The sequence below is a fragment of the Helicoverpa zea genome, chromosome 31 (assembly GCF_022581195.2).
Source record: "Helicoverpa zea isolate HzStark_Cry1AcR chromosome 31, ilHelZeax1.1, whole genome shotgun sequence".
NCBI classification, from domain to species: domain Eukaryota; kingdom Metazoa; phylum Arthropoda; class Insecta; order Lepidoptera; family Noctuidae; genus Helicoverpa; species Helicoverpa zea.
In genome coordinates, this window is record NC_061482.1 from 1,073,567 (window position 1) to 1,099,753 (window position 26,187).

Genomic DNA, 26,187 nt, shown 5'->3' on the forward strand with positions numbered 1-26,187 from the left:
CTAATATACAGAACAAAGTTATTTTAGTGTCTCAGACTTCATAATCTTCTTGATATATATTTTCCATCAAGGTATGTTTGTAAAATTTTCGATATTTTTCACTATTAAAATATGTTAAGCATTTTTTAAAGATGACAAGCACGTATGTATTTTAACAAAAAATAACATTGCAAGCATTGATTTTCGAATTTCATAGCTCATCAATTATTTTTCCTAAAAATAATGGGATCTAAATAAAAACTTTGGCTTCGATTTCTTAAAATACAAATATTGAAGGTGTAATGCTTGCGTAGAGGTGAATATAGTTTATTTATTTTTTAATAAATTAGACTTATTTCATAGACTAAAAAAAGCTGTTGTGAAATAATAAAAACATGTTTATTGGACATATATGATAATTTTATTGGCTTGATAAATGTCTTCTAACATTGTGTAAAAAAAGCAAATACTATACATTAATAATATTTTCAATGGTAGGGTAATTTAAATAGTAAATTATATGAGATTCTTGAATCTTGTCGGTTGTGGTATGACGATATTATTACTTTGTATTATGCTCAAGTTGTGATTCAAAATTAGACTAACATTTTCAAAAATGTCCGATATACTTCAGCGTGTACTAACTAGTCGATTGTGAACATGAATTAAATGCAATAAGCAATATTGTTTTATCTTATTGTACCATTCAAGCAATCTTTTGTGGTGCATTCCAGTTTGAAAATCTTGAAAAAACAATAAAAAAGTCAAAATAATAAAATATAGTTTTATTTAGCTTTTTATTTTACATACAATATGTTTTTAATTTTCGACAATGATGTATTTTATTTGTCTTTAACATAGTATTCTTTTACCACGAGGCGGTAAAATTGACATCTAAAATTAACAAAGAAGCAAGGTTCCATAATGTTTCTTTGATTCTGTTATATTTCCTCGCATATTACTTGTTTTTTAATGCATTTAATTTTGCCCTATAAATGGGTAGCTCAACGTTATCCCAGTGCAACGCCACATTGTCGAAGAACCTAGAAACAAGAGAAAAAAAGTAAATTATAGGTATGTAATAGATCCTATGAAAACCAGATACCATGGTGTAATTGGCAAATACTCTTTAACTAAATCATCTGCCTAGCCTTTTCCCAACTATGTTGGGGTCGGCTTCCAGTCTAACTGGATGTTACTGAGTACCAGTGTTATACATGGAAGCTACTGCCTATCTGACCTCCTTAACCAAGTTACCCTGTCAACCCAAATACCTCTTGGTAAGTCTGGCTGTCAGTCTTTCTGGCTCCTAAGTACGCAACGACTACCAAAGATGTTCAAATGATGTTCTGAATTATGAGATTATTCTGTACATAACAATTAACATGTAATTATTGATGGCAAACAAAAAATGGTAAGCGCATTTTTTTAACAATCTAGTAGAACGCCATCTATGATTTCATACGAGAACTAAAACGAAACCTAGTGCTTCGAGCAAGGCTAGTCTATACCTATCCTAGGTCGTCTCGACGCCGATGTTACGTACTTCATATATAGTAATAAACTTTTTTACTACGGACTAACTAAACGAGTCACGCGCGTAGGTGCGTTTAGTAGATTCACGCACGGCGGCTTCCATTTTCAAATATACACGTCACGCCCATTCAAAATCACGCGCGGCAATGCGGGATGCAGTGTGCCATACCTTGCGTCTCGCCCCGCACCTACGCGCGGGGGTGCGTGTTTCTCCGCATGTATGTGCGTGATCCGCATGAACGCGCGTGGATGCATTTTCAGTGTGTTGGACTATGCGTGTTTTCCATACAAACGGAGATATTTCCGTACAACGGAAAACAACGCATCCACGCACTACGCTGCATCATGCGGGGCAGTGTGATAATCGCCTAAATTATGTGGTTACTCTAGGTATCTCGTTGCATGGTAATTAAACGCATCATCGCCAAAAGGTATATTCATTAAAGCAATTAACTTCTAAGGTACTGGTATCTGCGTCTTGATAGCTAAAAGACTGTTTCATTGTCCAAGACAACTTTTTATTATTTGCAACTATTGCAACAGTTGAAATTAACGATGACTACTACTAAATCTTCTATATCCGCTTATTTACTTTATTTCTGCGGGATTAATCCTTCTTTACCTACATAATACGATACGACGTCAAATATTGGTCATCAGGTTTGACCAAAACTAGCACTATTAGATTATAGCCCATTTTCATAAATAACACAAACTTGTGTTTTTTTTTTTTGAAAACTTTAAACATTTTACGTCACAGTAAGAAAACAGTTTTTTTAAGAAAACTTATATTTAAGTTGTCTGTTTACTTGAGCCTAAACAGATTCATATAAGTGTTCTTTGGGAAGCACATTTACTTGGCACATGTTACATAGGACCTAACTACGACATTCGCGTTTGATTATACAACAGAAATTGTCTCCATGACTAAGAGACTTGGAAATCTCCAGCGAAACAAAATCGCGACGGCGTGCCTTCCAGACACAAGTAAGTAAATACCTGCTCTGGTTTATTGATATTTGTTCAGTTAGCTCTAGTCTCTTTGGTAAATATCACCTCCTACCTGGCCTTGCCTTATTCATGCAGTCTCTGACATGTCTAAGATGTTCCTGTAGAACGTACCTATGGCTATAATTTGTTTATCTGAATTGCCTGCTATTCTGTATAGGTATGTCTGCGGTAATATAATATTCCCGATGTAGAACAGTTTCATAGGAAAATTGATTCAACTATTATTGTATGCGAAACTAACTCTGTCTGGTAGTGTTCACGGAAAAACTGAGAGGCTAAACTAACTTTTAAAAAGTTGAGTGGAAAGGTTTGTATATGAACTAGTAAAGCACCAAATTGTTACTGAAATCACTAATAGAAAAAAAAAACAACCAAGTTAAAGCTAATGAAACGCCTTAACTATGAGGCACTACCATTCGGACCACAAAAGACCTTTTATCATCCGATAACCAGAACAAAATGAAATGTACAATCAAGGGACACAACGTGGTCGGACACCACATTTCACCTCACCATCCCAATGTGGCAAAACGGGCAATTTCTCACCTTAATTGGATGTCTTCTAGCACCCGTGCCTCGTGCTCAGTCAGGCCATTATCCAGCACGTCGACGGTATCCCTTAGCTGTTCCACGTTGTAGAAACCACATATGTTAGTGTCGATGCCTGGCTGGTTGAGCGTGAACCAAGTGGCGAGGCGGGCAAGCTCCACGTTTTGTTCCTAGAATTGAGAGGGTCTTTAGGCTGTGTTCGAAGCAAACTGACTGTCAGCCGCTGATTGTGAGCGAACGCGACGCATTTTTTGTATTTTATGAAGTAACTATTAAGGTAATATGTGTTTCCACACATGTTCCCTTTTTCGTTCACATCTAACCGACGATAAAAGGCGGCTGACAGTCAGTTTAGTTTAAACGTAGCCTTAGAAGGTCGTAAATTAAACAGACGATGTTTCGGTATTTTTTATTGGTGAATGTAAACTAGCTTCATCGATGTATTCGCTCCTGAAACCTGCTGAAACCTACTGAATTTTATAAATATCTTTGGACTCGTTTCCGAGATTCATAAGTAGATATATATTGATTATATTTACAAAACGTTAGTATAAAATGAAGTCTAGGAAATATACGTAGACATATACCTATCTATAATTCCGACATTATTTTTCCGTGTACCTATGTTTTTTCGTGACTGAGTCACGATTATTTTTTTCTTAGCTAAAACCACAAAGCAATAGGTACTAGTGCTATAATTATAAATACTGGTTTTAAATACCAACATATGTTAAATTCGCAATATTCTAATGCATGTGAATATTCCGTCTCTTAAGTACCATCTACCGTCTGAAATTGCGTCCTAAACCAGAAACTGCTTCATTCAAAGAGACAGCACACCTCTCTAGTTTGTGTGATTTTCATCAAAATTGAATTTAGTGGAGCGGTTCGAATTTAATAAGCAGAAAGCATACATCGGTCGTCTCTCACGGACGCTTTGCACGATGCAGGGTGCTTAGAAAATGTATTTAATGGTAGAGATGCAAGTACCTGGTATTTGGTACAAAGCAAACAAAAGCAGTGCTTGCACATGAAGTATGGGACACTACCTCCAGGGTCTGCGAGTCATGGAGAACGAAATGATTAGCGAAGATGCCATAACGGAAATTTGCCCAAGAAAATGTAATAAAATGCGGCTGTGCGGGGGACGAGGAACGTTACTGACTTCGCCCTTATACGCCTTGAGACCCGACCATTTTTGGTAATAGCAAAATTCGTTGACCAATGTCAATGCGAGAACCCAATCGCCCCGTTACTGGTCGTTTTGGTCATACTCAGCGAACGAATTTGACCTAGAAGAAGGCGCCCGACCTACCTGCATTATGGTATCTCCGCTCATCTTACTCTGTGGCAGGTATTTACCGCGGACAAACAGTCCCCTCGTATTATTATCTCTTACAGATAGTGCACTTATTTGCTGAAGGTAGCGTGCAAATAACCGCTCGACCGTTTTGCAATATGAATCTTCTGATATGACCAACTTGAACAAATAGAATAGGTACTTTCATATGGAACTGCGCTTGCTGTAATGAAGTATCGCAAGCGACTGTGGACTGCATTTGTTTATTTTCAGGAACAAATATAGTGACATTCTCCGATGGCTTTTGCATAAAATTATCGTTTTGATCAAATTTATGTGGAAAATGGGCTGACATAGCGTAGTCTCAATGTATGACATGTCATCGACATGAAAGAAGAAGAAGAAGAAAAATGTGGGAATTTTAGTTTAAAATACTGGACGACTTTTAACCTAAACATAATTGTTAGGTAACTGACAACTTAAGTACTTATCCGTAGGTACTAATATTTGATAGAGTTTGTTTGTATGTTTGAACGCGCTTAGGGTTGCCAGGTCCTCAGACGCAAAAGCCGGACAGACCTGTGAGTTTATCCTGACATTTGGGTAAAAAATCCGGACACCTTGTTTTTTTTGTCCATATTTTTATAAAAAGTGTAAAACTATTTTTTTTTGTCCTAACATTCGGTCGAAAAATCCGGTCGCATTTTTGAAAAATTTTGGTGTTACTTAAAAAAAATGGAAATCCGGGATTTTCTGATTACATTTTAATAAAACAAAAGCAAAATAAAGCTAATATTTCTTTATTATAAATCAGTCTCTAACTCTCTTAATCATCAGTCGTTATATTACAACAAAACAAAAATTATTTTGTTACTTAACATTATCAAAATTAAACACAACAACAAAAATAAATCAACATAACGTAAGCGAAACAAAACATAACTTCTCCTTTATTTTTAATTGAAAAATCCTACCTAAATCCTAACAGGCCGGATGCCGCTTATTTTGGCCGGACAGGCAATCAAAAATCCTACGTATGTCCTGCTTTATCCTAACACCTGGCAACCCTAAACGCGCTAATCTCAGGAACTACTGGTCCAAATAATAAAAAAAATCAGTGTTACATAGCCCATTTATCAGGAAGGCTATAGGCTACTTTTTATCCGGGTTCGTGCAGAGGTTCTTACGGGATGCGGGTGAAACTGCCGGCAGAAGCTAATTATACCTCTAGATAAATGTGAAAAGTTACCTTACAATAGTCGGAAGCTCTCTTACAAATGGCCTTGATGTCATCGCTAGCAGGATGCCATGGCTGCGGACCGTGGTTCGACAGCAAACCCATCCCCGTAGCAGCCGCGTTAATTACGCTTATACCTTTGCTCTGAAATAAGTTTGTAAATGTATCAAAATCTGTCTATACTTAATAACTGACTATGAATCCTCTCACACGGAGAAAGATTAATTACTACGATTTCTCAATGCGGGTTGGTGATTTCAGACTTTATAGTCCAGGTTTACTCGAGATATTTTCCTTCACCTTTTTATCAGCTATAGGTGTCTAAGATATACCTACTTAGAAAGTATAAGGTAATAGGTACCTATTCATTAATCGAGACTGATGGAATGATCGACGGAACGAGAGGTGCGGAAGCGAGATGGGGAGGCCTTTGCCTAACAGTAGGACTTTAAAGGCTCGTAAAAAATAACGAATTAAATGACTTTAGGCAGAGAAACATGGGACAAGCATTAAAAACTGAAACAAGGGTTTTTTGTTACTATAAAAAGTATGTAAGCATAAAATCCTGTAACTATTACATTTTCAAAATGTTATTGACGAGATCCAGATGCAGGTAACATACTCCTACTACACAGTAAACACAAGTTCATCTAATTACACAAGAACTCGGCCTACATACACGCAGCTGAGGCTAATGGTGCATTCTCTGATGCACTCAAATAATTAATTTGTGCAGCCGCATCGCGGTCATCATTACCGGCAGTAGGTATGTAGCTGAATTATTGCATAGGTAGGTAGGTACGTATGTAGGTAGTACGTCGGTGTAGTGGTTTACACTATAGGTACTCAGTTATATGGATAGAAATACCTGCTGTGTTCATCTATGTAAATGTGTGCCATATTAAAGTACGAAATTAATTTTATTGAATTTATTAACATAACTAGGTTTATAATACTGGTACTCAGCTGCCGAGCTAACCGAATGTTAGACTCGAAGCCGACCCCAACATAGTTGGGAAAAGGCTAGGCAGATGATGATGATTAACATATCAAGAGCTCTGCTTATACTAAAATTGAGCCCTGCTTGCTAAGCTCTTGCATCAGGAGTTACTAGTTATTACAGCGTTTTCACACTACACTTTGTCGCGCGTAGAAGGTCGATTTTCCTCCGTGCGATACATTCGAGCGGAAATTTCTGTCGCATGATTTCAGGCGTTATCTTTCACACCAGTAGGTAGTTGTCAATTGTTAGGTGTAGGTGGTATTATTAGGCGCTCCACCGACTGTACTGCGCTTCATAGCATAGCAGATTTTTTATATAGAAATCACGCCTATCACAGCACACTGCCGACGCGGAAATGCGCGGGAAAGCACAATAGTATAAATCTGCCATCCCGCGCTACGCGACGGGGCGCGGTGCAATGGATGGAGTGCCTTACAAAGGTATTGCTAAAGGCGTTACGACACCCGGACGACCCGCGCTGGAAAAACCTAGCCGGAAAATCCGTTTAATAGTGTGAAAACGCTCTTACGATATTACAAAGAACCAAGTCTAATAGGTTTTAGAACACACTTGTTCTTTTAAGACGTAAACAATAATAATTCTTTGAAAACGCATGAATAGATAAAATGTCATTGTTGATACAAATAACATAAGATATAAGAACTCAACAATACTATAAAACACTTATAAAGTCTATAAAATAATTCTATAGAAAGAGTCAAGAGTCTTTCAAGAATGTATGTAGGTACTTACACTCTATTCTTACACTACTATTCTTTAAATAAACCACATTCTTACCTTAAAATACTTGGTGTAATTCTGCAACCGATTATCACATAATGTCGACTTCGCGTACGATAGAATCGAAGATATTTTTACATCAGATTCCTCAATGATCTCCTTCATAAGATCTATGTCGTAATCTGCAAGGCCTATGTACAGCGCTTTACCGTCTTTCACTGCTTTTTCCAACATCGGCAATGTCTCTTTAAGGACAATTGATATATCTGGTGCAAATGTAGCGTCGTGGACCTAAAATAAGGAAATTAAATTAATAAAGACTAGAAAACTGAATATTGAGTAAGTAACTTAAAGACAAAGCTTTAATAAATATCGACAGAAGACGTCAGAAAGGCTTTATGTTCCCGTAACTAGTCTATCAAGTTCTAGGAATAGAATATCATGGAATACCAACACTTCAGACAGGCCGTCGCTCCATTTTAAGCACAGGTACCTACTCTGCTGATTCCACTTAGACTGGAAGACGACCCAATGTTGATATAAATACAAGATTTCGCTGTAACTAAACTTTTGGTGACGTGTCTATACGTTCATATAGTTAGCAATTTACTACACAGCCGAACGGGCCAATCAGTGTCAATCATCTATTCATACCTGTCAGTCCATTCACACTATCACACTACATATTCCGTAGTACGTCGATACGTGATAATAAGCGTCCGTAATTTCACGATTAACAGTGGTACAAAGACGACAATTTCACGCCAATCCGGTTCGAAATTAACTGATCATGTGCTTGCTTTCGGCTCAAAGTCAGACGCATACAACATGGAAGTTCACGTCGGGCATTATTAGTTTTCGAAGTACCGGGAAACGGGATGCATGTATCATGTCAACTGGCATATTTGCCCGTAAATAAATGATTTATTTTTCTTTCTGCACATGATGAAAATAGATCTCAGTGGCGTGCACTTGGAGAGGCCTATGTCCAGCAGTGGACTGCGATAAGCTGATGATGATGATGAGAAATGATTTATTAGATGTGTTTTAGCTGGGAGCACTTCAAACAACCAATACGGCGGGAGATGTGAATAAATTATATTATCAAAGAAGATGCATTTTCAGTTTCCTCAGGTAAAGTAATCAAAGTTACTCAGCCCTCTGTTTACCTGTTTGTTATGCTTTCCACGGTAAAGAGGATTGGAATCAAAGAAATGTGTAAATAAAACCTTTTCAAGGCAACTATCCGGGTGCAAGATTTTTTTTCTACGTTGGTATAGGTATCAGTGAAAAAGGAGTAGTATAAAACATACGATTAATAAGTGTGTTCAAATAATGAATGGTAAACAATACGCTAAACGAATTAATAAAATGATGTCCGAAATGGATTCATTTAGTTCGGAGCACCGGTAAGCAAACAGTAAGTAAATGGGATTGGGAAACGGGACCACCGCGGCTTTACACAGAAATATAAACTCGGTTCAATCGGCGATTGCAATGCGAGAGACAGATCATGCAGAATAAACCATTTTATTAAAAACGAGTCCAATAAATACAAGTTTTTTATACCTACATTCACACTTAAACGCGTCATATTTACTGAGAGAGTTCACGTTGAACTAATCGAATTATATCTTTATTCATTTTACCTACATTACTGCAAGGCTTTGCCATTTCGCTGCATCGTGCACTACGAACTTTTCTAGGTTTTATTTATTTCCTTGATACCGTCAATGCAGAATGTTCCAACAGTATTTTTATTTATTTGTACTTTAATGGTGTAAAAGTTCCTATCGAAATTTTAATTGACGAAATGAGAAATGGAGCATGGTATCTATAGTTTTGTTCAGCCGTGAATTTATTAACATTGCTATTTACATCAGAAAATTCAGGGAAAATCTATACATATAATCTATACATATAATAAATCTGTAGAAAGTGATTGTTTGTTCGGGATTCACGTAAAATCTACGAATTTAATGCAGACAATGCTTATATACAAAAGTTCTACGTAACTTGGGGTATTACTTAGGCTTTGTTTCATCGAAATCGGTTCACTCTATCAAAAGATATGATTAATTTAGTGAATTCAAGATGTAAAATATTACGACACGCAATCTGTTTGACAAAACAGTACAGGTTAAAGTAGCTCCATCTGTGGTAAATAAAATACATCAAGAAGCGAGGTGGTAAATAACAATGAATTACCATTTACATTCTTTATATACTATTATTTCAATAGATGGAGTTGTGTATTTTCCGTAATTCACCATATTTTAACACGTAGTGTAATTTTTCGATAGACATTTCAATAGTGTTTGTCAGTTTGCCGTGCCACATCAAAATCCAACTATAATTATTACCTTGATGAAAGGAAAATTAATAGATCTCAGCCAAATTTAAAACGGTGCCATCTAAATTATTTTTTGAACATTATGTCAAAAATGATGACTTTAGTGGAACAATTAATTATAATTTAAAGTTACAGATGGAGTTCATATCAGGATTTTTTCATAAACATAGTTTAGCTTATCTTCCACTAATGTGGTGGCCTTAAACAAATTACTTTGAGTGAGTAGTATTATTTTTTCTGATGCAAAATATGAAAACTTAATCCTAGAAGAAATCAGGATCTATCTCTCGCAAGCGCTGCTAAGCGTGAGATAATGTAGGCTTCTGTAGCTTTAAAAACCAGCCCAGATACAAAGTGCAGATAAGAAATGGGAGCTGCCTTATCGCGTCTGAAAACGTACAAAATACGCGTCGCATACCAGAGACATGCTTACTTTCAACTTCCGATCGCAATTAATACACTGTTCACGATTACGAACAGTCTCAGTTAGACCCGAGCCAAGTCTAAAAAAAAACCTTTTATATAAAACTACGTTTGATATCATTCAATTACAAAGACAGAATTATTCTCTGTTGCAAATCCTATCCACCTATATCCTATCCTAATCCAGAATGCATTGCAGGTGTGCATTGCACAAAAACCAATGGTATCCTATTCGAGAAGTCAAAAGAGTTGACCTGCCAACGTCAGCTTCTGCGCTAAGCAAGTGTTCTTAATAGTACCATCAGAATTACATTCATCGTTGAATGAGGTGAATAAATTTTCAGAAACCACAATAACAGTAGGAGCCAAAGCGTATTATCGCTTCATAGAGCTCTGATTGGCCCCAGGTGACCAAGTCAGGTCTGATTTGTTCGTTCATCAGATCTTTGAAAGTGTTTCGGTGGATACTTACGTCCTGTTTACGTGTGACACAAAATATGGTATATAAACGTCCTCCGCAAGAGCGAAATTTTCCCAGTGTGCGATAGTGACGCACAGTATACAACACTTATGTTTCTTTTGATTTGCTGGCTCCACCAAGAAATGACAAATTGCGAGCGTACATTTTGAAAATCTTGGCAAAACTGCAGGTTTCAAGTACGAACACATGAAGTGGACTCTCTCAGATACGTACATTTTGCCTATTCGTGAACTAATGCAAACATTTCGGTGGAGTCCCAGCTTAGGCCACCACATTAGGCGTGCGCGATCCTCGGGCGTGTGAGTAGCGCGGGAGCCGCGCGTGCGTCGCGAGCGCGCCGCGTGAGCGTCGCGTTTTGCTGCCCTGCGGCACTTGCAGCGCGCTCGCGGCGCGCACGCGCCGCTCTCCTTGACGTTTAACTGCTAAGGCGTTTAGCGGGCGGCGGGGATAGCGGGCGAAGGGGTAAGAACGCAACTCGAGCGCCGCGTGCTCGCCTCGAGCGCGTCGCTTGCACTCTTCACACATGCCGCAGGGCAGCAAAACGCGATGTTCACGCAGCGCGCTCGCGACGCCCGCGCTACTCACACGCCCGAGGATCGCGCACGCCTAATGTGGGGTCAGCCTTACCATAGTGAGTAAGTGAAACTATCCTACCCTATGCGCCTGCTGATGATGATGACTCATTTCATCATCCATCCAGCCATGTTGGTGTTGGCTTCCAGTCGCCGAATCTGTTCGAGTACCAATATTTTGCTTGGAGCGACTACCTATCTGATCTCTTCAATCCAGTCACATTACAAGACATTATCCATGGTAAGACTGACAGACTTTCTGGCTTCTGATTAGTCACAGCAGCTGCAGAAAATGTACAAATGACAGCTTTGTCAGACTCAAAGCATATAGACATAGATTATAGCTGTTTCCTGTGAAAATTACTTACGCACCATACGTAATAATTTTCCAAATTGGCTGACTAGATCCAGAGATATTCACAACGTCACAAACTTTACTTCTTTTGTTTAGATAAATGGTCACATCCACAACACAACCTTGATCATTGAATCTATGCGACTGCTAAGTGCTAATCCTAATTATACTGTCACGTGAAAGAATGCACCTACGGGATAAGTAGTATTTTGACGATTCTATATTGCCCACGCAAACGAAGTTGCGGGCAACAGCTAGTCATTGTACCTATAATTGGTTTCCGTCATATTTTAATTAACTGAAACGCAGTTCTGTTTGGACAAAGAATTGAGTGCATTCGGGGAAAAGAGAATACCTGCCTATCCACCTATAAGTATGCCAATATAATTAATGTGTGTATTCGTCGAATCACTCTTTATGGTTCAAGAAATCAGGAATATCCAATATTGATAGATACTCGTTTATGCCAATCAATGCTGAATCAACTGTCCGTTGGAAAAAACAATTTGCAATAATTGGCAACCATTTTAAACCTTTACTTCCACGTAACTTTGAGTCCACACCTTTTCTTTCCATTCATATTTATCAACTCTTACCATTAAAAGATAATTTGTACATGTATACCTAGCAGACAGGTTTTTTACATAAGGTATTCAAATAACATCAGACCCTTACTTATATTTTGCCTGTAATTGGCGTACAAAATTTTGCAAAGCGAAACGTCACAGTGTTCACGTAAATAGGCATCATTCATTGAGAGTATAAAAAACATTTGGCAATAAAGAACTCTTTCAATTCAAACTTATTTAAGGATAGTGTCTTTATCCGTTTCGGTACTTTAATAGGTACCTTGTCCACGTTCTTGCGTCTATGCAGAGTATCTTTCGCCTTCAACCTGAAGTCACGGTCATGCAGCTACCAACCGGAGCTGCAATATAATGCAGCTGTCAACTATCCCGGCCGTGATTCCAACTGTCATACAGAAGGTCAAGTTCGCGGGTACTTTAGTCTATTACGACGCCCCCTCTGTCGAGATATTAATAGCCGGAACTATCAGTCTGGATGACGAGTATGACTAGATTAGTTCGTGGATGCGTGACAGATGCATGCTCCAAGCTGGGGACCTAATGCTTGTTGATGGAAGCCCGTGGATCAGCACATCCGTCGTAAATGCATACGTGAACGTGAGTCTGCATGCTTCGGCAAGCATTTTAAGATGTTGTAAAAACTTTTGGTTCTGGGAAAATCTTACGGTGGTAAAAAGTATGGAATCTCCAGTGGTACCTAGAAATATTAGTCCTTCTAGTATTGATGGTCGGTCATCCGCCTCCATATTATTATGCATATGCAGAGGCAGTTAAGTAGCCTCTTTACGTAAAATACTACCATTCAGCAGCTTCTAGTCAGACTGCAAATTACTTCTAACAAAATTGTTTTATTGCATAATGAATAAATAATTGGATCCTCCAAGCTGACCTGTATCAAATCCACATAATCCAAGCCGAGTAGACGCAGCGTGTTGTCTACTCCAGCTTCGGTCTTCTCTGCTGAGAAATCGAACATTCTCTCTGTCGCCATCTCGTATCTGCCGACCTTACTGCCGATGAAGTACGTGTCACGTGGTACTCCCACCAGTGCCTGTAACAAAGAATAGATATTTTTAAAGTTACCGGTACAATCTCTACTAATATTATAAAGAAGAATACTTTGTATTTTAGTTCGTTTACTTAAATCGTTCGTTTAAAAAAATACGGGACTGATTTAAAAAAGTCTTTCACTATTACAAAGCTACGTTATCAGCGAATAACTATATTTCATCCCAGCTCAGAGATGCGGGTAAAACCGTGGCGTGGTAAAACAGCCAGTCTATAATAATATTGTAAAACTGAAGTATGTTTGCTTGAACTGGCTAATGTCGGGAACTTGGGTATTTAAAAAAATAAAAAATCACACTTTAATTTATCGACAAGGGTACCTATATTATGTAGGCTAAGGCTACTTCTATCCGGTTATCCAAGGTCGCAGGAGATGTATCTTGTGAAACTTATGTAAGGAAATATTGAATCATAAACAAAGAACCATATAATGTAAACCTAGATAACGTAAGTACGATCCAATCAATGGGATCACAAATCGTCAGTATAATACTCGATCAGTGTAGGAACTAATTATTACAGCTTTAAGCTTAAAACTTACGCACACTGCCGACTAAACAGTCGCCCGCCATTTGTTTTAATATATTATTTGATAATTATTTTGTCTCTCACAGAGTGTCAGAAGTCCAAGTTCAAGGTTTGCCAAAGAGCAATGGAGCGTAGTATTTTAGATATCAAGCGGATGGACCGAGTACGCATTACCGTCATAAGCTCCAAAACAGGAATCTTCGATGTGGGCCAAAAAACAGCAAAATTAAAATAGGACTGGGCTAGGCACGTCAGCCGAATGCATCCAGACAGGTGGGCCAATGTTGTTGCTCAGTGGATACCACAGGATGGCCACCGCAGACGTGGTAGGCCCCGGAAGAAGTGGCGTGACGATCTGGACGCCTACAACCCTGACTGGTGGGAGCACTCTAAGGATCGAGAGGTGTGGAAACAAAATGGGGAGGCCTTTGCCCAGCAGTGGGACAATAAGGGCTAAGAAAAAAAAAAACTTTTTAGTCGGTTTGATACCGGACCAATGCCTGATCGTTGTTACGTGTGTACTTCCATTCATCTTCATACTGATTTATGAGCCCAAAGCAATTGTCGACCGACTAAAAGTTTGTAATGTGTATCCCTTAAGTGAACTAGTGTTGATCCTAAATGTAATTATGGCTTGTAATGCATTTGTGTTTCAAATCAGGAATTATTCGGAGGTTTAATTAAAATTGACCAATCCTATTTGCTAGGAAGTGCGTTGATAAACTAAGTGCCAATAAGTATAATGCGATTATAGATGATAGTGCATCACCATCATCATCATCTGCACAGAAGGGATGAGCGTTAATCACCACGCTTGCTCAAGGCGGATTGCCGACGATTTCAGACTCTCTAGTCCTTTAAGTAGCACACTTAGAATATTTTAGTTATTCGCATGTTCTTACACTAAATGAAATAGCATAAGAACTTAAGAACATTCAGCTATGAAAGGCAAAATATTAAAATTTAATTTTTGACACAGAAAATCTCAACAACTCTATACTGAAAACTTCATGTCTATGACTATATTTTATGCACAAAAGCTAACTTGTTGCGAACGCTTCGTGTTCCTTCTACTTACTAAAAGTTTTCTGACTACAATGCATTGTACATCGTATTTGATATGACAACACAGTCCAACATTTATTTCATTCTCCATTTTTACTTAATTAATTAATAAAATTCTGTCCAGAAACGTGCAGGCATAATGGATTGGCCACCAATCCAATCTCTCGTCTCTCAGTATCACAATACCCAATACTCGATATATTCGTACAATTCGTTAACAAAATACTCGTGAAATCATAACGGACTTTATTGACTTATTTCATCAGCTATATTTTATGAAAACTGATTCGATTGGTTCGGTTGCAAAAATATGATTTTTGTGATAGAACTAATGCAACCATGCGGTGAATCAGGCTTATATAAGTAATTCGTACTTTCAGTAAGTACATCTTTCATTGTTATGTTGGCAAAACTCTTACCTCGTACCACAAAAACTTTTAAACGTCTGTTGAACACTTGTCTAAAAAAAGACAGATTATGACGTCGAATCCAGCCAGAATCCAGCAGTCCGATTTCCAGCCACGCGTTTTTTAGACAAGTGTTCTACAGATGTTTAAGTTTTTGTAGTAAGGCTGTTAAGTTTTCCTTATAACCACTGTTCTACCAGGTCCTATGGAAGCAGAGCTACATTCACCCCTCGTCGACACGTAAAGAAGAAGTATGAAATACTTAGGACTGAAGTAGGTGCAAGTTACAACTTTCAAACGAAGTTCGTACTTTCCTATTGTACTTACAGCAAAGCTGATTTGTCCTGTAGTCTACGCCGGCCGCTCTCTGAAACCTGTACGTACGTAACTAAAAACTGGAAATAGCCGCTTCTGTGAGGCACAACTATGGAAAACTTTTACTTAATACTGTATGCAACTTTTGATATAACTTCGCTACAGTATTAAGTACTTGTTTTGTTATTAAATGTTAGTTTGCTATCGTTTGACGTTTGTAGTCAGTACTTTTGGGTACTTAGTGACTTTAGGTGCCCCTGCGTAACGTAAAACTTTTAGGGGAGCCGTGGTGAATTAAAATCACAGCATGGGACATGGACGTTGGACAAGTTCCATACTTCGAGAAGGATTAATAAAATGACAATGTCATGAGGTAAGTATACTATGGTACTATTATGGACAAAAGACAATGTTAATATAAATGTAAAGTGACTATAGACTGGACAAGTATAGTGTTTGACATTAATTTATAATTATTAATTAATTTGTAAATTGCATGCCGACAGGCGAAACATAGTGGACTTATATTATGTATGCTTCATCATGTCTTATGTACTTAAAGTTATTACCCATGTTTGCAATAAATACATTTGAGTTTGAGTTTATACCTACCTATATATTATCAAATCAGCCGACTCTGGCTCTGCGTCACTTTCAAGGATTTGATCAATTAAATAAATAATTACATCTTTTCGTGCGCAGTCTGACTGGTTTTTATCTAGAGATCAATTTATAACTAGTACTAATGTCAAATGAAGTTGACTCATACAGCGGGAGTTAGAATTACTGATGATAGAATTTGGAAGTGATTTTGGAAATTAAATTTTATAATTATGATTTGCAAAATGGAAATTATAGGTAAGTACCCCAAAGATAATAATAATCTTTTATGCAAATTAAAATGCTAAATGAACAAAGAACATTAATGAAGTTGACAGTCACTATCCATATATTTAAAACGAGCTTAAAACTTGGGAATTTCCTCAGCTGCCAACGACGCCTAGGAATCAATACCTATGCCATACCTTACTTATGTTGCACTTAAGCACAGTCAAAAAGTTGTACCTACTTATGACCACGGCTAACTGATGATTGTTAGACATAAAATTTCAAGCAAGTTTCTGTAGCCGTCAGAATCAGCGAGAGCCGCTAGGTACTAAACAGTTGGTCTAGAAACAATTTTTTTTAGCAAATCTTGATTCAAGTCAAAGTTTTCAATCGGACTGACACCAGCTAAATACCTGATCTTTATAATATTAATCATTTTCATATTGATTCATGAGCCCGAAAAAACTATGGGCCGGCTAAAAGTAATTATTATTTGGTATTGAAATGGGATACTGCAGAACTTTTAGTACTGAATCTCTGAATTTTGCAATTGTTGATTGCAAAACGAAAGCGTGCTTCATTAATTGTTTTATCGGTTTCCTACCGAAGCAGGATTGTTTCTTGTACAAACTTTGGGCTCTCGCTTGTAGGGTAAATTGACAGAAATCCCCTTCCGAAGTTCATTGTATAAAATCAACAGACAGCTCGAATTTCTGTATATTGATTGGTGCTGGGCGATGCAAATAGAATAGAAGTAGAATTGCAGGGAACATAAATACAATGCGATGAAGTCAAGTTAAATACATTGACGGACACTTTAAATTTTGGAAGAGTACGTGGCATTAAATCTCGCATGGTACGATCGATCAGCAACTTTTGGCGCTGTTTGTCCGAGGATCGGTAAGTTACTTCGCATTTCGTAAGGCACGTTAATTTGATGGGTCTCGGCTGCTAATCTTGGCTGAAAATCTGACAACCAGTTTTACCTGTTCAGCCGATGATCTGGTATCAATTGCCTACGTACACATATATTAAGATTTCTGACGACACCAACATAATAACACAGCTAGCAGTAGCTTGCACTTAGTTGACTAAGTAATATATAACTTAATAGTTACTTGAGCTTTGCCTTTAAGTTAATTAATGTTCGACGGAAGCTTTAACCTGACGATTGGGTCGATAGAGTAAGTCCAAATAAGTCGAGCGTTGGTGGCACAGATGTTTAACAGATATCATGAAATTATTTCTATTAATTTTTAATATAAGATGATTATGATAACAACATTTGTAAGCTATTGATGGCCAAGAAACAGCGTTCTGTTTATGTTTTTCGACATCTTCACTTTTGTTTACCTATGTTCTACCAATAAAAATATTTGATTTAATTTGAAAGCGGGTGAGCCATAGGTATTTGTGTATGTAGGTAAATGCACATGCACATTGTCTTTGTATGTGTAAGCTCAGGAGAGCTCAGTAATGGTCGAGTCACTAAGTCATACATAAAGACAATGTGAATATACTTACCTACACTCACACGTAAGTATGTATGGCTCATCCGCATTCGTGATCTTTAATCATCTTCATAACAGGGATGATTCCCTTAAACCCTAAGTTTTTTCGAAAACCATACAAAGCACTAGAAACCCAGAGTTTATTTAGTAAGCTTAGCACGAATAATATTGACACGGGGCTTCGGGACGTGGCTGAATTTTGTATCGGAAATCCTTCTTGCAACTTGCATACTGACTGTTGTTATGATCCGACTGCGAAAGAAAAGGGTTAGGTCTAAAACTTTTATGAATAAATAAAACCGACTTCTATAGATATATAGACCTAAGTGCCTAAAACAAAACCTCCTCCAAGTCCGCCAAATACTGTGCTGAAAATCGTATTAAAATAGGCTCAGCCAAAAATTAGAGATAGGTAATTGCACAAAAATACACATGCACACTTATACACACAGGTAAGACTGAGAACAACCTTTTTATTAGTTTGGTTAAAAAATCGAGAGTCAAATAAGTTGCAAGAAATATGTTACTGAAACAGTGAAGATTGAAACTTCATCCCCACTAAAGGCGAATAGACTTATCCCACAAATGTTAGTTACTATCCTTAGAGCATTAAACCAACCGATACCGCCATGAGAACAAGCTTGCCTATGTATTATTTTCGATCGCATTGTTACACAGCTACATGACAAACCACCGTTCCTAGTATTCTATCTTTCTGTAGTTTTGCTAACTAGAGGTATAATTTTGACTGTAGCCCAGTACAAGGAACGTCGAATTCCTATCTCTTGTGAGCAAAACAAAATACGTACATATGGAATACTAGCTTCTGTCAGCGGTTTCACCCGCATCCCGTAGAAACCACGGCACGAACCCGGATAAAAAGTAGCCTATAGCCTTCCTCGATAAATGGGCTATCTAACACTGAAAGAATTTTTCAAATCGGTCCAGTAGTCCTTGAGATGAGCGCGTTCAAACAAACAAACAAACAAACTTTTCAGCTCTATAATATTAGTATAGATTGGGAATGGCCGAAAATCGTCAAATACAAACGTAACTTGGTGTAACTTGATGACATGTATGGCTGGCAGTCTCGTACTTTTAGTACAGCAGAGGAGAAGACAGCATTGGCGCGTCCAGTTAGTTACATGATCTTTGTGCTACCTACCTTCCCAATAGTTCGTTCGGAAGTTCCGCCGCCATACCAAGGTCCAGTTTCCACATAATTCACTCCGCATTTCAGCGTTTCTCTTATTAGTTCCAAGCCCTTTTCCTCGTCGAACGATCTGAAACAAGTTGCAGTAGAGAAATTGTTAGTTAGTATTAAAATGCAACTAACATTGATTTCTGTCGCAGCTAAGTATGACGTAGATTTGGTCATATAATAAAATGTCGCAGGTTCTGGTTGGACTAAAAAACACCAAATGATCTGAAGTGATCGCGGCTAAGTCGATATGCTATGAAATGCAATCATTTTATAAACTGAGCAGGGTAGGTACTTGGTACTGGCTACAACATAGTATATTTTTGTATAGTAATAATTTTGTCTTTTTGCAATGTTTTTCACCGAAGAATGGCTTAATAACGGTCAACGGACTGGCTTGTCGTTTTAATTAAATTAGTTACTGTTACAGCCTTTTTTTTGTCCCACTGCTGGGCACAGGCCTCCTCTCACATGGAGAAGGATTGAGCATTAATCACCACGCTTGCTCAATGCGGGTTGGTGATTTCAGACTTCATAGTCCAGGTTTACTCAAGATGTTTTCCTTCACCTTTTGTCAGCCATTGGTGTCCAAGATATACTTAGAAAGTACATACCAACTTAGAAAAGTTGCATTGGTACTTGCCTGACCTGGAATCGAACCCACACCCTCATACTCGAGAGGTTAGTTCTATTAAATTATTTTATTTAATTAAATTAGTACGCAGACGAAAACCTACGGAATGGAGTCCAAAGTGATACGATACGAATTTAACCGCACAAAACAGCCAGTATCTTAACAAACATACATACGTTCTAAACTCAAGAAAATATTGCAACACCATCATCAATATTGGAGTTACAAGCCAACAAAAAACCTAGGCACACATAGTCCGCGTACCTCGAACGTGGAAGTTAAACAAAATGGACTAGCACCTCCAGTTTTGTTCTATTTTCGGCTGCCAGTTGCAAAACGCAGTGGCTTGTCGTTCGTGTGAAGGGGCATTGGAGGGCGTTCCCCCGACCAGGCAATCAACCCGAGACGGCAACACAGGGATGACAGATTATTGACAGAATCTAGTTTTACTTAAATTGAAAACGAAGTCTGGACTCCGTTTAGCGTTTGTGCTCCGTGGTTTTGATGGTTTAATTTTCGAATGTCAATTGTTTGTTCCGAGTTTAGGAAAAGAGGCTGTTTGGGAAATTCGATCTATTTTTAAAATCACTTTTCATTTCGGTTGGTCAATGTCGATATTTTTATTGAAGACATTTTCTGAACCTTTCATATAATTTCTATCGTTTGCACGCCCTAATCTCAGGTATTTTTAAATCTGATTGCTAACATCAAAGAAAATACCTTTAAAGATAAATGAAGGAATAATTAACTCTGAATATCAAGCCGTTCCTGTTTAGATGCCAAGAGTCAAAGGACGCATGGTGTATGGAGTGCTATAGACGGGTGAAACCGCGGGGAGTGGCTGGTAGCACGTCGAAGGGTGAAATTTCCCTTCGTATTCGGCTAATCTCTTGTCAATGGTGCAACGGTGACATTGTGCAGTTGACAGGACACGGCGGGTAACATTAGCGTTATAAAAATGTATTTGTTGATTTGCTTATAGACTAGAAATAGAATGCAATGCCAACTTCCTATCTCTAACAACAGATAGACGGAATATTGGGATGCATTGTGGTGGCGTAGCTTGTACTTTAGCATGTACAAAATGCTTATAATAATTTATAATATTAACGAAAATATGTGAAGTTTAACAATTGTATTTCTTTTCTAGTGTAGGTAAATAACTCCGAGGCTATTTCGTATGAACTATTGTTCCAGACAATATTTACCACACACATAGTCTACAAAAAATACATACACACCTTTCCTAGTATTTGACTGGCTTTCCAATATCGTATTACGGTAACAGCAATGCTTTCTGTGAATTAAACGTCCCGCACGCGCATAGTGCAGCGGACATCTCCGGAAACCATGCGTACAGGACATTTCATTCATTCATTCATTCCTAGGAGTTGTGCACAATGACCGATTTCATACATTTCCTGTAACATCTACGCGTACAGTGCGGCAGAAAATTATTTGATGTTTTTTTAATTTCATTCTTTTTGTACTTCTGTTTTGGATTTGTTTTTTGAAAATTACTTGCATTTGATGTTTTTTTTTTTTTATCTATTTCTTTTTATTCTCCTAACAGCTTTGAATTTGTTTTTCTGAACGTAAAACAGATAAGGCGTCAGAAACACTGGTTCTTAAATGCATACGTAAGGTTAGATTGGAAGCCGACCCCAAAATAACTGGGAAAGGCTAGGCAGATGATGAACAAGACTTAAGATATCATTAAAAATATATAACTGGCCGTCTTTGCATGTTTATCACACTGTATTACATAAAAAGTCAACAAGCAGTTGTTACGCAATTACCTATCACAAAATTGGTAAACAATATAAAACCATATCGTTTTATTGTGCCGTAATCTGCTAATCATTGACGTTCGCTGATGACCGAGGCTTTAAAACAAAACAATATTTTTATTTCAGTTTGTAATATTTTAGTATTTTAAGTTTGCATGCCCAGTTATAATTTTCAAAAATTATCATCATCGTCATCGTCCTCCTAGCCTCCTGCCCTAAGCCCAATTGTATTTTAAATAAAACCATCATCATCAGCTGCCGAGCCTTTTCCCAATTATGTTGGTGTCGGCTTCCAGTCTAACCGGATTCAGCTGAGTACCAGTGCTTTACAAGGAGCGACTGCCTATTTGACCTCCTCAACCCAGTTACCCGGGCAACCCGATACCCTTGGTTAGACTGGCGGCGTCAGACTTACCTACTGGCTTCTGACTACCCGTAACGACTGCCAAGGATGTTCAATGACAGCTGGAATCTACAGTTTAACGTGCCATCCGAAACACAGTCATTGGTGTCTAAAATATACTTAGAGAGTACATACAAACTTAGATTTTAAATAAAACCATTATTTTCATTTTACTCTGTAACATATAAGTATTATAAGTTTGTACGATACCTAATTACAGTTTTATAAAAAAAAAAACATCATAATTTAGTTATTATACTACGTTAGCAACCATGTTTAATACAGGTATAAAGCTGTGGTCTGACTTGTAGCGGGGTAGAACGAGCGGGGAGGCGACAGCGATATTCGCCTACCGAGCATACCGCCCGCTCGGCGTTCTCGAAATACTAGTGATATGGAAATATCGAGCAATTTCATGTCGATAAAATTCAATAAGTAACATTTTATGTCAAAAATTTTCATTCGAAATTCCCGTGCATCGCATTACTGGTAAACGTTTAATCGATTGACAAGTAAGTATGTGGAACACGAGAAGAATTTGCACATGAAGGGTTCCGTATTATCCTAGTTACGTGCTAATGTTATTAACGCGAAAATTTTGTAAGGATGTGCCTATCTTTGATACTCTTTATAGGTAAGACAGAGACTACCGAACGGTTTTAAATAATTGAACTTGACACAGGCTAGTTATCTATGTGCGGGAATTAGGTACCTAACCTACCTATAATACGGCCTAAAAGCGTCTACCTACTTGTTGCTGTACCCACTACCAATGGGAGTCAAAAAATCACGTTAAATTTTTGATGAACACAAAAAAAATGTTATGTTCTAGCCTATCTATCCAGATATCAAGGTTCAACACATATGCAGGCTGGTGACAAACAGACGGACGGTGAGCGAAGTCTTAGTAAGATCCCGTAACGTTTCATATAATATATTGGGTGCAAAACCCTAAAAAGCGATGCGTCTAAAATGTCCACAGTCAATGTGTGTCTGTGTAGTTGTAGTAGCATGTTGGCGTAACAAATATAATCAATGTCAACGATCTATAAAATTCGACCTTGACCTCTACATAACTGAGTGTTAAACCGAGCACAAGTCATATCCCAACCGCTCCTCCCACCAAACAAACTTCATACGAGCTGTCACGCAGCACGTTAGGGTTAAAACAAAAATAAATTTGCAAAAAAATCATAAACAATAAAGCCAGCCGCCGGCCGACGTATACTCATAACTACAACTTCATAAATCCAAATGTTTAACGACCGATGATAAACAATACCTACGTACGTATCTTCAGCTGCAGTTTATTTTTAAGTTAATAAATATGTTTAAAACGTTGCGAGTAATGATAACTGGCATGTTATTCGATAAAGAAACGTCACAACAGAAGAAAACAAAGTATATGCATTCATTAAAAGTATTATATATGAGTATAATTACCCGTAAAAGTTACTGAACGCTGCACCTCCCAGGCTGATATGAGAGACTTTCATACCAGTGTGTCCGAGCTCGTTATATTTCATCTTTAATTGAAACAAAGTAACTAATTATAAGACACGATACGTCGCCTTACTAGCTAGCAACAGATTGCGCGTGGACTCGGTCCAACCAATACTGTGATAAGCTACTAAACATCCATACTACTTAATAATGCAGCTATATTTATATAAACACCTACAATCTCTATTGTTTGTTTCCCTGTAAACAACATAATTAAGATACTTGGTTACATATAGCTATCATACTTTAGCTACTTACTTATAAATAATCTATAAATACGGCACCATTTATTATTAAAATCTTAATGTGCCTAAAATTAAAACTCGTGATTAAACTTGAGACTTAAAACTTGAGACTTAAAGTGTAATAAACACAATTACAGTCTGCATTTCTTTTTAGATACTTATTTTATCCTTCTTGTGCTTTTGTGATGTGCAATAACATATAATAACTTCTTCAAATAAAATAAAACAAGCAACAAAAAAGGTCCGAAATGTGCTTACAGTTTATAAGATGAAGCTTTTCTACTAATACGGTAACTTTCTTCTTGGGCTGGTATTCAGAATATGTCAAATAAGGAACGGTGCGTTCAGAAACTGAACACGGTATCCTAATCAAAAAATATTATTTTTTAAGTTTGTACCAAAAACATCAATGTAAATTATTTGTCCGAATAGGTACATTATCTGTGGATACAATAATGGCATTGTGAGAAGATGTCAACATCATAGAATAAAAATGCAGAAGTGACAGCACTTTTTTAGCTGTAAATTCTAATCTATACAACTAATATTATAAAAAGGATTATTTTTATTTTTGTTCGTAATGTATAAACTTAAAAATGACTGGACCGCTTTTATTTTTTTTTCTCCATTATAAAGCTACATAATGTGGTAATGTGCACTTGGAGAGGCCTATGTCCAGCTGTGGACTGCGATAGGCTGATGATGATGATGATAATGTGGTAATAAATCCAAATATATTTTATCCCGGTTCGCGGGAAAACAGCTAGTTACTAAGTAATATATTACCCATTCTATTCCAAAGCGTTGTAAGTTCTTCTATCGCAGCCGCAGCCGTCTGCACTGCACAAGACGTCCTATGACAGTAAAATAGCAACTATAAATATAATAAATATATATTATTTAGTCTTGATAATAAAATACCATTTTACCCTCTGGGTAAAAAATAAGCGGATGATGACAGCACTATATATATATCTAGTTTGTAATTGAGAAATATTCGATTAAAAAACAAATAGCATTATTTCCAGGAAATTGAATCATTAAAAAAAAAACTTTTTTAATACGTTTTTCAAATTGTAATTAAAATTTCAGTTTTTTGATTGTTTCTACATTTTAAACTGACCAAAAAAAGAAGGAATATGATGCAGAACTAAACAATATAATTTCAAGCGGTGTGCAATTTTTTGGCGCTTGGTAGCATTTAGGAGCGCTCCTGGCAACCCCGCGGCAAGCGAGTTGCCATCGCCAATCGGTATTGTAGCCGTAGTCGTGGGTTGGTTAGAGCACGCAGTCGTCAGTGGCGTCTAGCTGCTGCATGCAAGCGTGAGCGATAACTTACACTGCAGATAAATAAATAATCGAGTTTGTTTCGAATAAACTAAAATGTCAACTTCGTTTTTAATATAGTGGTGACAGATAAAATGTGAGTAAATTTATTTTAAGTAGTTTGAAGTGTTTGCCGCATCTTGGCTGTTTACTATTTACGCAAAGTCGATTGAAGGAAGAAGAGCAAAATTTTTTTTGGTCGTGACTTTTTTGTGCTTAAAGTTTTATTTTAGTTTTAAATTTTAAGTTTTGATGAAACAAGGTAACTTTTATTATTCTTGCACGGTGATTTTGTGTTCTGTATGGCTTGTGTTAATCGTCTTGACGTACGTAATCTTTGGTTTTCTTCATATCTGGTAAAGTATAAGATTTTTTGGTTTTCTTCTTGTTATTTTTTGGCTGATATTTGCTTGATATTTAGAGTTGTCTGTCGGTAGTGATTGTAATTTAATTGGCAATTAGATAGATGGATTACGGGAGTTTGAAATAATGTAAACAAGTAGAATTCGATGGCGGTTTTGGGGGAATCTGTCGGTGTTTTAGAAGGCAAGCTAAATAATAGCACTTTTTAGAATTATTGGAATTATTTAGTCTCATGTTGTTCGAGATTCGTAATTTACCTCGTGTTAGAAATTTAATAAAATAAAATAAAAACATTTACACTTAGACATTTTGTAAAAAATCCTGAATAATGTTTAAATAATATCCATTTTAACGATATTAAAATCGAACACCAGTAAAAAGTTTTTACTGGCATTTTTGAGTCTGTGAGACTTTATCTAAGTATGAAGAATACCTATATTAAAATTGAGATTTGTTTCAACGTTCTTTTTTACTTCTAATTTATGTTAATTAAATACTTTAAATAGAAATTAATATAAAAATAAAGGCTTTAAGGAAAAAATTGTAAATAAATTCCTTTGTTAACAGTTTCCACAATGAGGACCCGCATCCTCCGTTGTCGGCCATTTTCCACCCGCATCCTGCTGCTCATCCTCTTCGTGCTGGCTTTTGGGGTCTACTGCTACTTCTACAATGCATCACCCCCCAACTTCACCAAGCCAAGTAAGTGCTTAGAATAAGTTAAATGTAAATTTTATTTCAGTTGAAAAATATTTTTTTAGTTTAATTTTTTTGTAATTTTTTTCTATGTTGTCTATAATTTTGTTAATTTTATTCTCTGTTATTATAATGTATATTTTTCAGGTTAAGTTGTAAAAATAACATTTTCTAGGA

The 26,187-nt window shown here is 37.1% G+C and overlaps 2 protein-coding genes across 3 annotated transcripts in view; one reads left to right on the top strand and one right to left on the bottom strand.

The window, feature by feature from the left end:
- Positions 1–749: 749 nt before the first annotated feature.
- On the bottom strand, positions 750–23,500 carry LOC124645185 (L-galactose dehydrogenase-like). The gene is made up of 7 exons (XM_047184958.1): positions 23,321–23,500; positions 19,015–19,132; positions 13,017–13,178; positions 7,414–7,647; positions 5,625–5,756; positions 3,073–3,245; positions 750–1,022 (listed from the first exon to the last, which is right to left on the bottom strand). The coding sequence occupies exons 1-7, from the start codon at positions 23,401–23,403 to the stop codon at positions 938–940; spliced, it is 987 nt and encodes a 328-aa protein (XP_047040914.1). The 5' UTR covers positions 23,404–23,500; the 3' UTR covers positions 750–937.
- Positions 23,501–24,893: 1,393 nt separating this feature from the next.
- Positions 24,894–26,187, top strand: part of LOC124645180 (alpha-mannosidase 2) — a 77,583-nt gene continuing 76,289 nt past the window's right edge. The window contains exons 1-2 of one of the 2 annotated variants that reach the window (XM_047184946.1): positions 24,894–25,048; positions 25,882–26,016. In XM_047184946.1, the coding sequence (XP_047040902.1) occupies positions 25,890–26,016 (127 nt within the window). In that variant the 5' untranslated portion in view covers positions 24,894–25,048; positions 25,882–25,889. Of the gene's footprint in view, positions 25,049–25,079; positions 25,308–25,881; positions 26,017–26,187 lie in introns of those variants that run through there. The other variant, XM_047184947.1, reaches the window with a different exon arrangement.

Bases quoted from the DNA above. Each gene is read 5' to 3' on its own strand.
- LOC124645185 (XM_047184958.1), bottom strand. From the start codon at position 23,403: ATGAAATATAACGAGCTCGGACACACTGGTATGAAAGTCTCTCATATC. The intron at 19,133-23,320 runs GTAATTATACTC...AACTTGTTTCAG, and splicing joins GCGTTCAGTAACTTTTACGG to ATCGTTCGACGAGGAAAAGG. The intron at 5,757-7,413 runs GTAAGAATGTGG...AACTTATTTCAG, and splicing joins ATTACACCAAGTATTTTAAG to AGCAAAGGTATAAGCGTAAT.